The 11,213-nt window shown below is 36.0% G+C and overlaps 2 protein-coding genes across 4 annotated transcripts; both read right to left on the bottom strand.

Annotated features, from left to right (window-relative positions):
• Positions 1-2,921: 2,921 nt before the first annotated feature.
• Positions 2,922-3,455, bottom strand: LOC125199990. Its single transcript, XM_048097811.1, has one exon. The coding sequence runs from the start codon at positions 3,279-3,281 to the stop codon at positions 3,075-3,077; it is 207 nt and encodes a 68-aa protein (XP_047953768.1). The 5' UTR covers positions 3,282-3,455; the 3' UTR covers positions 2,922-3,074.
• A 3,386-nt stretch (positions 3,456-6,841) lies between these two features.
• On the bottom strand, positions 6,842-10,954 carry LOC125199989 (ribosomal RNA small subunit methyltransferase E-like). 3 transcript variants are annotated; one of them, XM_048097808.1, is made up of 9 exons: positions 10,704-10,954; positions 10,508-10,581; positions 9,937-10,079; positions 9,811-9,857; positions 9,610-9,718; positions 9,430-9,491; positions 9,198-9,312; positions 8,912-9,074; positions 6,842-7,038 (listed from the first exon to the last, which is right to left on the bottom strand). In XM_048097808.1, the coding sequence occupies exons 1-8, from the start codon at positions 10,866-10,868 to the stop codon at positions 8,923-8,925; spliced, it is 867 nt and encodes a 288-aa protein (XP_047953765.1). In that variant the 5' UTR covers positions 10,869-10,954; the 3' UTR covers positions 6,842-7,038; positions 8,912-8,922. The 3 variants fall into 3 exon arrangements, with proteins under 3 accessions (XP_047953765.1, XP_047953764.1, XP_047953766.1); XM_048097807.1 differs by lacking the exon at positions 6,842-7,038 and having other exon boundaries at positions 8,731-9,074; XM_048097809.1 differs by lacking the exon at positions 6,842-7,038 and having other exon boundaries at positions 8,731-9,074; positions 9,937-10,095; positions 10,704-10,721.
• Positions 10,955-11,213: the final 259 nt, after the last annotated feature.

The following is an 11,213-nucleotide window of genomic DNA, read 5'->3' as shown; positions in this document are numbered from 1 at the left end:
ATGGTATCACCAACAAATTAAGTATAAATACAATTAGTCGTTTTCATATCTTTACTAATTTTAATATTTCTTTTATAATAAATTAATTTGATGCAAATAATTAGTTGTTATTGATTATTAGATAAGTATACCTAATTCAAAAGTTAATTTTTATATTAGTTAGTTGTCATTGTAATTTTTATATTAGTTAGTTGTCATTGATTATTAGATGAGTAAACTTAATTCAAAAGTTAATTTTTATATTAGTGTTCCAATAAAATAACATTCTCCATCTTAAGGTAAATTAATTCAAATCTTTTTATATTATGCAAATTTGAAGAAAGTTATTAATTGACTTAATTATAATTCTCCAAAGTTATTGAAAGTTACTATTAAGATAGTTAATTTGCATTGATTTGACTTTCCTTTAATAATTATACGTTTATACTACATAACTATTTAGCTAATTTCCTTTTATTTGAAATAAGGGTATATTTGTCCATGTATAAATTATTCTTATGGCACAAAAACATAAGGGCATTATGGCATGGAGACATTATGTCTCTAAATCACTACTAAAATAATAAAGAAAGAAGCATCCTTCTGATTCATGGGGCATTCTCCTTGTCGTAATTGAGTCATATTCATTTTAATTGCTAGCTCATGTATATTTGCATTTGCCAAATGCTGCAAGAAAAAATATCAAAATCAAAACAAGTACTAAACGTATATAAAATATTAAAAGAAAAAAAAACTTAGAAGGTTTCAACAAAGATGCCAATGTCTTTGTTAAAGTTCAAATTGAGAATGTATGATAGGTGGTTGTGCAACGTAAACGGTTGGTAGCACGAACCGCCTCATTTGATTTCTTTGCAGTCCACTAATCGTTCACACGCTACGTTCAAAAACGCATACAGATTCTCGCTGGTTGCTCCTGGTGTTACCACACACCATTTCTTGCTCTGCGTTATTTGCGAATTTAAACTAGTTCTATAGAAATTATATCTCAATTGTTGTTTAGAAATTACTAGAAGCATGGTTACATTACTGAAGTTTCTGCTCAAAGTTGTTTGCATTTCGTCATAGGCTTGATCTTCCATGTCTTGAATAATGATTTGAGCGAGCAAGAAGCAGCTGCAACGGAGAGTATAAGAATCCAAATCCAAATAACATCGAAATCGAATGTTTATTTTCTAACCAATAAAGAAAAAAATAAACATTACATGGAAATAATTTAATTCTGCAACGTGACAAATTGTGTAATAAAACTGATAGCGACAGAAACCAAACCCGCGTCGGTGCTCATTGAATGCTAAATTTAAGGAGAAGCATAACATATATGAATGGTGTTTTGAATCATGCCAACACTATTAAGAATAAATTAGGAATGCAATGTCACAAGCCATGAAGCCATTCTTGCATTTGCTTGTTTTACTTTTTGTTGGAATCAAGTGTGCTGCTGCTTCACAAACAATCGTGGAAAACCTTCCCGGCTACGACGGAACTCTGCCTTTCAAACTCGAAACAGGGTCTCTCCATTTCTCAATTCACTCTGTTTTCTCTGTTTTTCTCGGTTTAATTGGAAAGAATTGATGTTGTTTTGTGGGATTCAGATATATTGGTGTGGGAGAGAATGATGAAGTTCAGCTTTTTTACTACTTTATATTTTCAAAGTGATATGTAGCACAGTCTATTTCTATGTAATTTTTCACTCAGTTAGTTATTGGGTGATACTCATACATTTCTTTCTATACAAATATAAAATGACAACTTATCCAATCATTTTATAGTTGTGTATCTCAAATGCTTAAACATGAGTGATCTAACAATGGATCTTCCCACCATATAAGTACTTTCCAAGGAACGAATCAAAACTATATGTGAATAATATGAAAAGTCAATCTCATTTCCCATACTAAAAAATCCAATTCATGTTTTCTTATTTTTGCTAAAACTAAAAACAAGCCCTTCCTCCCTTGTGCATTACTTCATAGAGCCATCTCATGTATATTTGCATTTTCCAAATTATGCAAGAAAAAAAATTAAATCTAAGCGAATACTAAACGTATATCAAATACTTAATAGATAAATTTTTTTAGAAAAAAACTTACAAGGATCAGTGTCAACAAAGATGCCAATGTCTTTGTCACAATTTCTATATATGCGAAAGTTCAAATTGAGAATGTATGATGCATGATTATGCAGCGTAATCAGTTGATAGCATAAACCGCCTCGTTCGATTTCTTTGCATTCCACTAATTGTCCACACGCTATGTTCAAAAACGCATACAGATTCTCGTTGTAAAACATAGTACTCATATTGCTTAAAGAGGTGTATAATTTGGGGTTTGCATACAGATTTTATTTGATTTTTTTCTAACTGAAACTGGATTGAATTTGTAGAAAATTCTAACGTCTTTGAATTGTCTAAAAATGTGAATCTAGTCGTCCAAAACAAAAGTGGATTGTAAAATGGAATATTTGAAAAAAGCAATTGTAATTTTGTTGATTGAGGGGATTACTAATAACTAATTATATAAATGTAATTAATACAGCATTTATGTATTTATTTAATTATTGATGCATTACATTCAATCAATTTATTAAAATATTTATAAATATGTTCTGTGCAACCAAAAAATAATATAAGTAATATTTTTCAAATAAAAAAGGTTCAAACAAAAGTAGTCACCTAACACTTAATTAATTGAATTGAATGGACTGTTGGACACTGCACTGTGAATTCCAATTTGAATAAATTAGAATTTGACGTTACATCACACTCAAATGCGCAATTAATCAAAATTAATCATCTCTATCCAAACAGTAAATTAATAACACAAATCAAAACAATTGCTGTTTCCAAAATTTTCACTATCCCGATGAAAGTAAAATTCAAATTAGGAAACCAGAAACACTCAAAATACTCCGCCGAAGCAAAATTAGCAAATATGTATCAGATTATTCAAATCAAGAGAATAAAACAGTTTTTTATGCAATTTTGACTACTGATTCAGTTTACCAAAGAGAGGCATCTGCTGTGAAAATCCAAACTCCTATACATAATACAAATAATTAATTAAAAGTGCGAGGAATCAGGGGAGATGCTTCTTGCCAGGGCGATCGGCGGTTTTGAGAGTCCGGTCGATGATTTTCCTCGCCTGCCGGCTGCGGATCTCCACCTTCACACTCGCGCTCTTGTCCATTTTTATGTACGGCTTCTTCTTCGAGTTCGACGACTTCTTCAGCAATCGGACCTTCGATCTTATCACCTCCACCAAATTCCCCAACTGATTCGCCATTTCTCACACCGAAACGAAGCTCCTCCTTCTGCGAATCGATCGGATTGAAAATCCGCCGCGTAATTTCGTCTCCGATTAGCGCAACGCCGATGATTGGATCGGAATTTTAGGTGAGAGTGAGGGAAACGGCAGTCGGTGCTGCGTTTGAAGAGTGTGGAATGTGAAATGAGTTTCAGTTTGGTAGAGGTATTTATAACGTGGTCGTGGCGTGCGCACATTGACTAATGTAGTTTATTTTATCTTTTCTAATCTTATTAATTTATGAATTTGAAAATATGATGATTATAGTATTATTGGAACATGATTAATAATAAAATATAGATTATTATAGGTTTTGGATCTTCTTATCCTAGTTTGGTGAATGGCATGCTCACCTTGACCATGACACGTTTATTTTTTAATTTTCGGTATTTACTTGGAAAAATAAATTGTATGTGAGTCATACTCATGTGACATTTTATTTTATAAGCTCCAAAAATAGCGGCAACATCTTGTGTTATTATTAATTTAATATTATAGCTTTCATATCACTATAACCAAAGGATTGACCAAATTCCTAGAGGTGGAACTAACTCATAGTAAGAACTAAGAGCATCTACAATGGCGGCTAGCGCACCGGTTAGTCGATTCGCGTCGCTAGCCGGTCGGCTAGCCGAACCATTGGAACCGGTTAGCGGCATTTCGGCGAAAAACAGGCGAGCGCACGCTGATTTCCAGGCGCTCGCCGCCATTGTGGTGTGCCGATCGGCGAGCGATCGGCCTGTGCAATTTTTTATTTTTTATTTTTTGAAAATTTTTGAAACACTATATATACGCGATTTTAGTTTCATTTTCATTTGCACCACTTATTTTAACGAGTTTTCTCTCTAAATTTTTGTACAAGAGCAACATCGAGCGATGAGTAACGCGGGTGGTTGCCGGTGGTGGTAGTGGTGGTAGTGGTGGGGATGCTTTGAGGAGTACGATCGGAGGATGAGCGAAGGCTATCGGAAGGCTTCACACGGACCGCGAGATAGAGCGAGTACATACGAAAAGGTCGAAGCAATGGCATTCGCCCTCGACCCGTTGTCCACCGCCGAAACGATGGTTGATCGGGATGCGTAAGCTGCACATCAGCGGCTATATGTTGACTACTTCGCTCCGGAGCCGCGGTTTAACGCAAACATGTTCGGGCGTTTTAGAATGCACAGGGAGTTGTTTATGTGTATCGTTGACGCTTTGGAGTGTCCGATATATGAGCTTAAACGAGGCAATGCGGGCTGGTAGACCCCGGCCTTTTAAGCTATTCAAAAGTGCACGGCAACAATCAGCCTACGGAGGCGCGGAAGACATGTGGGATGAAATTACCTCCACATCGGTGGGCATTTGCTGGAGATATGCGGTTTTGTCGGCGTGATTACAATTTTCCATGATCGGTACCTTCGAAGCCCTACCCCCAAGATTGTCAGGATCGATGCAGATGCACGGGGCGAAGCATGGGTTCCCCGGGATGTTAAGCGACATAGATTGTATGCGTGGGAGTGGAAGAAGCGTCATTGCACAGGAAGGAGGGCCTACCGGCCAGGCTACAAGGAAAAGAATCCCGCGATGATCCTCGAGGCCGTAGCCGATTACTGACTGTGGATCGGCATGCGTATTTTAGGGTAGCCGGGTCGAACAACGACCTCAGCGTCTCGACTCGTCGCCTCTTGACGAAGTGTCGGGGCATCTCGGTGCGGTCGTCTCATTTGTGACCCAGCGGCAGCGGCATGATATGGGCTCTTTAGCATGCTGGATGGGATATACCTAGGTGAAGTACTGTCTTTGTGAAGACGATCGGAGCACGCAAATGATGACGGGAAGGCCTACTGTGCGGAAGAGAGCAGGAGTCGGCGCCCTTGGCAAGGACGTGGAGCGCGCATTTGGTCAGTGCTCCAGTCTCGATGGGCGACAATTAAGAGTCCATCGTGTTTGTGGGATGTCAAATGCATTAATGATATAATGTACGTCTGCATTATCATGCACAACATGATCGTCGAAGACGAAGGCGCATAACCGACTAATCAAACGAATGACGATACCGGGATGCGTACTGACGGTCCAGCCACGGGCGTATGCCACCCCCAACGTGCGAAGGGGGGTACCTCACGATGAAACCGGCCGTCTCCAGGCACATGCCGACATGCGCCAAGTTGATGCTCATATTCAACTCTAAAAGGATTTAATTGAAGAGTTGTGGGCACGGAGGAAGGATGCACGGCGATAGTTTTTTTCTTTATTATGTAATTTTTTTTTTTTTTTAATGAATGTACTTTTTTTTTAAATGAAATTAATGAATTTTCCACGTATATGTCTCGTAAATTTAATTCCGTAATTTATCGTAAATTTAATTCCGTAAATGTAGTTGTTTTTTGAATTATTTTTATTGTGGCTAGCCTATTTGATTAAAATGATGATGTAGCAGATGAATTTTTAGTGCTGATGACGTGGCAGAGAGAGAGTGGCTAGCCTGTAGCTGGCCTAAAGCCATTGTAGATGCTCTAATAACGGCTAATTGTTTGTAAAATTGGAAGAGACCAATTCTGGTTTCTCTTGCATTTTTTACTATTTGAATGATAACTCATGAAGTAATAAAAGTTTGCAAATCCGTTTAAATTTTTGAAATTTGTGATTTGCAAAATTGGAAGAGACCAATTCTGGTTTCTCTTGCATTTTTTACTATTTGAATGATAACTCATGAAGTAATAAAAGTTTGCAAATCCGTTTAAATTTTTGAAATTTGTGATTTGCAATCCAAATTTTGAATGGTCATTAAAATTGTGATTTTGCCATTTTGCCGTTAAAAATTGAGATTGTCTTTCTTATAGATATAGTGCAAAATGAAGAAAACGAATTCAGTGTGCGATCAAGTCATCATTTGTAATCTTATCCTCTCGTGTCAAAATATGCATATATCCACTCACATATAGGTGAAATAAAATAAACATCAATGGAGAGAGAGAGAATATTACTACTACTATATGATAGTACAAAATAATTATATGCAAAAAGATTTGAACCATTATTAAGCAGTCATATCTCTACGCTCTACCCACACGTCATTTAAATTTGACAAGTACAACTCCTATCATTCATGTCTTCACCCATACAAACATTATTTAAAGCACTACATATTCGGTATTCCTTTCTCCTTTAAAAATATGCCAAATGGAATGTGATTTTAATAAAAACAATTACTGTATTATGGTGGAGAAAAAAATCACACTTCAAATATAATGATAGTAGTAACTAGTAATGAGTAAAAATATATTATGAGTACAAAAAATAAGTCATACGGCATAGTAGGTGAATAAGTTTTAAAACAAGATTCTTTACACTATCTTAGAGTATCTCATCATAACTATCTTGTTATATCTTATCCGTAAAACCAAACGGGTCCTGAGGATAATATATTGTAGCATGATGTCTACAAAACAATTTTTTATAAATATACAAGAGACTATTTTTACAAGATATACAAGTAATCAAGTTGATACAGTTTCATTTTTCAAATGAGGAAAAGCATATTCCACACTTGTTCAGATGTCAACCAAAACATAAATGGGGATTGAAAAATAGTGGGAGAATTATTTGTTATGAAATGAAAGTAGAAACTTAGCAAACACATCTATTGAATGTCAACTTCACAAGAAAGTGTAAATAACAGTATCGGTTTTTCAAAGTCGTGACTTTGATGATATCTCTCAATACACACCACATGCCTTTGGCCTCTTAACTTCTGCTCAACAAAGTCAATGCATATCATATATATGATGTACACACATTAAACAAATGCAATAAAAAATTATACTCCATTAATATATATCAATATTGTAATGGCCACTTTTACTAACTAGAGTAAATAGTCAGCCACACTTCGTAGTCAATTTTTAGGTTTGAAATCCAAACAACCCTACTTTTTAAATTTAACCATTTCTTTCTTCTTCTTTTTTTACTCCCTTTCTTCCTATTCATTGATGATAACACCAATAATACAGTAATTAAGAGACAATTTTGCGAAAAAAAAAACATAACTTAAGTATCGGTAATTGAAAACACAGTGAGAATATTTTTTGTTTTGACTATTAAAACTATTAAAATCTTGTCACGCATCGACTTGGTGATGATCCTAGCTCCTCTATATAAGTGTGGATAACCCTCCCTCTTATAAGGCCTTTTAAGGGGCGAGTGACTCAAAAATGATACTCCCTCCGTCCGAAAATAGGAGTCCCGTTTTTCCATTTTAGTCCATCCGCAAATAGCAGTCCCGATTCACTTTTACCATAAATGGTAATAGGGTCCCTTCCATTAGCTAAATTCCAACATTCGTTTAAATTCATATATGTCTGGTGAGGCCTACATTTCAGTAATGCTTTTTTCCACCATTTTCTTTTAAAACTATATCCGTGCTCGAAATGAGACTCTTAATGGCGGACGGAGGGAGTATTCGTCTAAGTCATCAAAAAGATAGAGTAAGCATTCAATGAATGATTCTGTTCAAAGTTCAGACGGTGAAATTTTCAAAGAGAAGAAACCCAAGGTAAACCTTCTCTGGTTAAGCCAATTCCACATTTCAATAATGCATTATACTAATCAAATAGGTCAAAACACTCAAATGGGTATACATTATAATATTGGAAAGAAATAAAACCATTCGTCGTAAAAATAATTTAATCAAACATAGCTAGTTTTTTTCAACTTATATGCAAAAGTCTGCCGCTGAAATTCTGCTGTTTTGCGCTATCATTTTCAACAAGAAAGTTTTTAAACTGTTTTAATATTTCTTTTTCTATATAATAACCTTATCTAATGTTTGTGAAAGTATGTAAACCAAGAAAATAAGGGTAAAAATAAATAATTGTTCATAAATTATAATTTTTGCAAAATAATAAACATATGTTCTTAATGTGAAAATGAGTGGAAGGAGTGAGAAATTAATAAGAGAGAGAAAATAGAGCTTTGTAGACTCCGTAGAAGACCGTTAACTAAGGCAAACCACTAAATTCCCTACAAATAAGTCAATTATGTGACGTTTCCTTCTGTCATTCTCAAAAGCCAAAGATGTTCATATTAGGATTTCAATAACATAACCTTTGGTTGTTACAAATATCAGTTCCAAGTACAACGACATCACAAGTATCCAAAAAGCCCTATCCACGTGCGTGTTAGCCTAGTGGTATTGCAGTTAATGCACGATGCCAAAGGGTCTCGAATTCGAGACCACTGTGATGCGGCTTTAAATTTTTGTTCATTTATCAACAAAAAGAGCCCTATTCAGTTTCAGTTTCAGTTTCATCATCACCTTGAGTATGTGTGTCCGGTCACAATTGAGATAGAACTTGTTCGACTCAAGCGGGCATATAATGACACTAGGATTATTTTTTTCACTTTTTTTAGAACAAGAGGGATACATAACTACACAAGGGAATGGTTTGATTGCAAGCAAGAAATTTTCTGGTATACTTTAGACAAGTTGCAAGCATATGTACAAGGTTAAGAGCTTATGTCATGTCAAGAAAGGTGAATTGATATGGAAGTTCTAGAGTTACATATTGATTTGACATAAGACATGTCAAAAATGTATGACATACATATCGAGAAAAGGAACTTGCCTGAAGTGCAATTAATTGCTTGCTAATTCCTGGCAGTCGGACCATAACATCACAGTAGAAAGGAGAGCCATTGTAGCAGTTTCAACACGCAAACGGTGTGGGCCCAGACCAACAGCAATTGCTCCAGCCTCCCTTAACGAGTTCAATTCCTCTTTGGTGAAGTCTACGTATGAAAGGACTTTATTAATTATTTGTGCATAATGGATCGAGGAAAAAGAGCAAAGGACTAAACATAGCCTCATCCAAAAAGGGGTGGGATTATACATAGAATGTATTAGTCACTAACCTCCTTCAGGGCCAATTATAATGATTCCATTAGGTTCTTTGTTTATAGAGCTTAATGCATTAAAAACGGGAGTAGCCTCTGCCGCAGCCAAAAATGCTAATCTTGAATTAGCTACCTAAATAGAGGATAGAGAAAAGAGCACAACATGAAACATGAGAACAGAGTTAAAGGTTAGACAAAACTCATCAGTCAAACACTACTAAATTACTATGATTTTACAGAATACACTTACAACAGGTAGAAGTTCACCAACTGCAATGGGAGGCTTCAAAATCATTTCATGTAATCGTTGACCTACATATACAAGGTAGTTTGGATGAACAAAATAAAATTCAAAACATGAAAATGATTTCATAATGACCTAATATGAAAGAAAACAATGCAGAAAGAAAGCAGCATCATAGTATATTACATTGCTTAGCTGCTGCCAATACAACTCGCTGCAGTCTGTCAGCCCTGTTTTCTGAAATTGACTGAGAGCGTCCAGTTAGCAACGGTGTCACACTGGATGCTCCAAGTTCCTGTGGTGCACAAAATGAAGAAAAAATAGATATAATAAATATCTCTGAAAACCACAAATTAAACGAAAATTACCATCAGCTGAAGTTCATACAGTGCATTTCTCCACTAGCCAATCAGCTCTCCCTCCCTTGAGAGTGCCTTAAATAAACAACGTAAATCAGATATAGAATCCCAAGACACAGGGGAAATAAGGTAAACAAGTTCTCCAGAAACTCACTGAACGCAGCGAAAACGTGCCACTGAGTGGTTGGTTGAGAAACTAATTTTGGGTTCTCCACTGCTTCAAAATCCACCCCAGAACGATCAATACTCTCTATGCGCCCCTCAACGAGACCGCCCTTTCCATTAAATAGCTCTACCCTTGCAATGTAAAGATCTATATAAATCATACCATATTGATACCGAATTAGAGACAAGTAACTTCAAAGCTTCCACATCCCTAGAAATAAATCGAATGTGTAACATCTCTTCTCTTCAAAATCATGTTCTCCTTTTCCATAACTTTTAGTGATTTGATAATCACCTCGTGTAATCCAAATTTGCGAGAAAAAATGTCGACAGACTCAGAAATCGGAACAGCTCAAAAAAAGGACATCTCTTAAGCAATTATTCATTTCTCTTACTCTTTAAAGTGTGTGCATAATGCAAATAAAACACAGAGGTGAGAATGAAGACAAGTAAGCTATCAAAATCAGATTCATTCCACAAAATCAATAAAAAATCACCAATTCATCAATATATTGAGCTTGACTACGAGATTAAACCAAAATTAACGGAAGTCATATTACCTATCATCGATTCCTAGTCTTAGCACTTTGGTCATGTGCCAGAACTCGTCGCCTTTCACTCTCACAACACCACCCTACAAAATTGAAACACGATAACGCTTACAAATGCAGTTTCTTAAACAATAAGCCGTGTGTATCAGTGTGTGCACACGAAAACGTGCACAATTGCTGGTGAAAATTGGGGGAGTGGAAGTACCTTAATGGTAGGTAAGGTTTCGGAGAAGAATCGAGGAAGTCCGCCGCGTGACTGGCTGGAATAGGCTGAGGATGATGAAGAGGAGGAGAATGGGCGCAGATTGAAATGCTGCGTTGAGCGGTTGATTAGGCTGAAGAGCCGCGGATTACAGCTTATGACTTGCATTGGAAGAGCTCCGGCGGCAGGGTTTATCGCCGGCGCGGCCTCTGGCTCTCCTAATTCTTCGCACAGGGTTTTGAAACAACGCTCAGCGACTTTTGAAGTCGATGGAATATAATTTGAAATCGCGTTTTCACTCCATTTATGTGTCTTTCTTAATTTTTTTTAATTGAGAAATGGATGTACATTTCAATTTTCAACCATAAACTATCTTTTTAAGAGCTTCAATAAATCTGTAAAAAAATGAATTAATGATGTTAAATTCCATTTTGTCTCAATTATATAGCTAGACAGAAAATTTTACAAGAATTAAGAAAAAAACATAAGAAACAAACTTCTTCATATAGTCAT

This window comes from Salvia hispanica, unplaced genomic scaffold, assembly GCF_023119035.1.
Source record: "Salvia hispanica cultivar TCC Black 2014 unplaced genomic scaffold, UniMelb_Shisp_WGS_1.0 HiC_scaffold_763, whole genome shotgun sequence".
In the NCBI taxonomy this organism is placed as follows: domain Eukaryota; kingdom Viridiplantae; phylum Streptophyta; class Magnoliopsida; order Lamiales; family Lamiaceae; genus Salvia; species Salvia hispanica.
The sequence above is the reverse complement of the archived record's forward strand: the minus strand, read 5'-3'. Positions and strand labels throughout refer to the sequence as shown.

Coding starts and splice junctions, on each gene's coding strand:
- LOC125199990 (XM_048097811.1), bottom strand. CDS start 3,281: ATGGCGAATCAGTTGGGGAATTTGGTGGAGGTGATAAGATCGAAGGTC.
- LOC125199989 (XM_048097808.1), bottom strand. CDS start 10,868: ATGCAAGTCATAAGCTGTAATCCGCGGCTCTTCAGCCTAATCAACCGC. Junction 10,582..10,703: donor AAACCTTACCTACCATTAAG/GTACTTCCACTC, acceptor TCAATTTTGTAG/GGTGGTGTTGTGAGAGTGAA. Junction 9,492..9,609: donor ATTGGCAGCAGCTAAGCAAT/GTAATATACTAT, acceptor TTGTATATGTAG/GTCAACGATTACATGAAATG.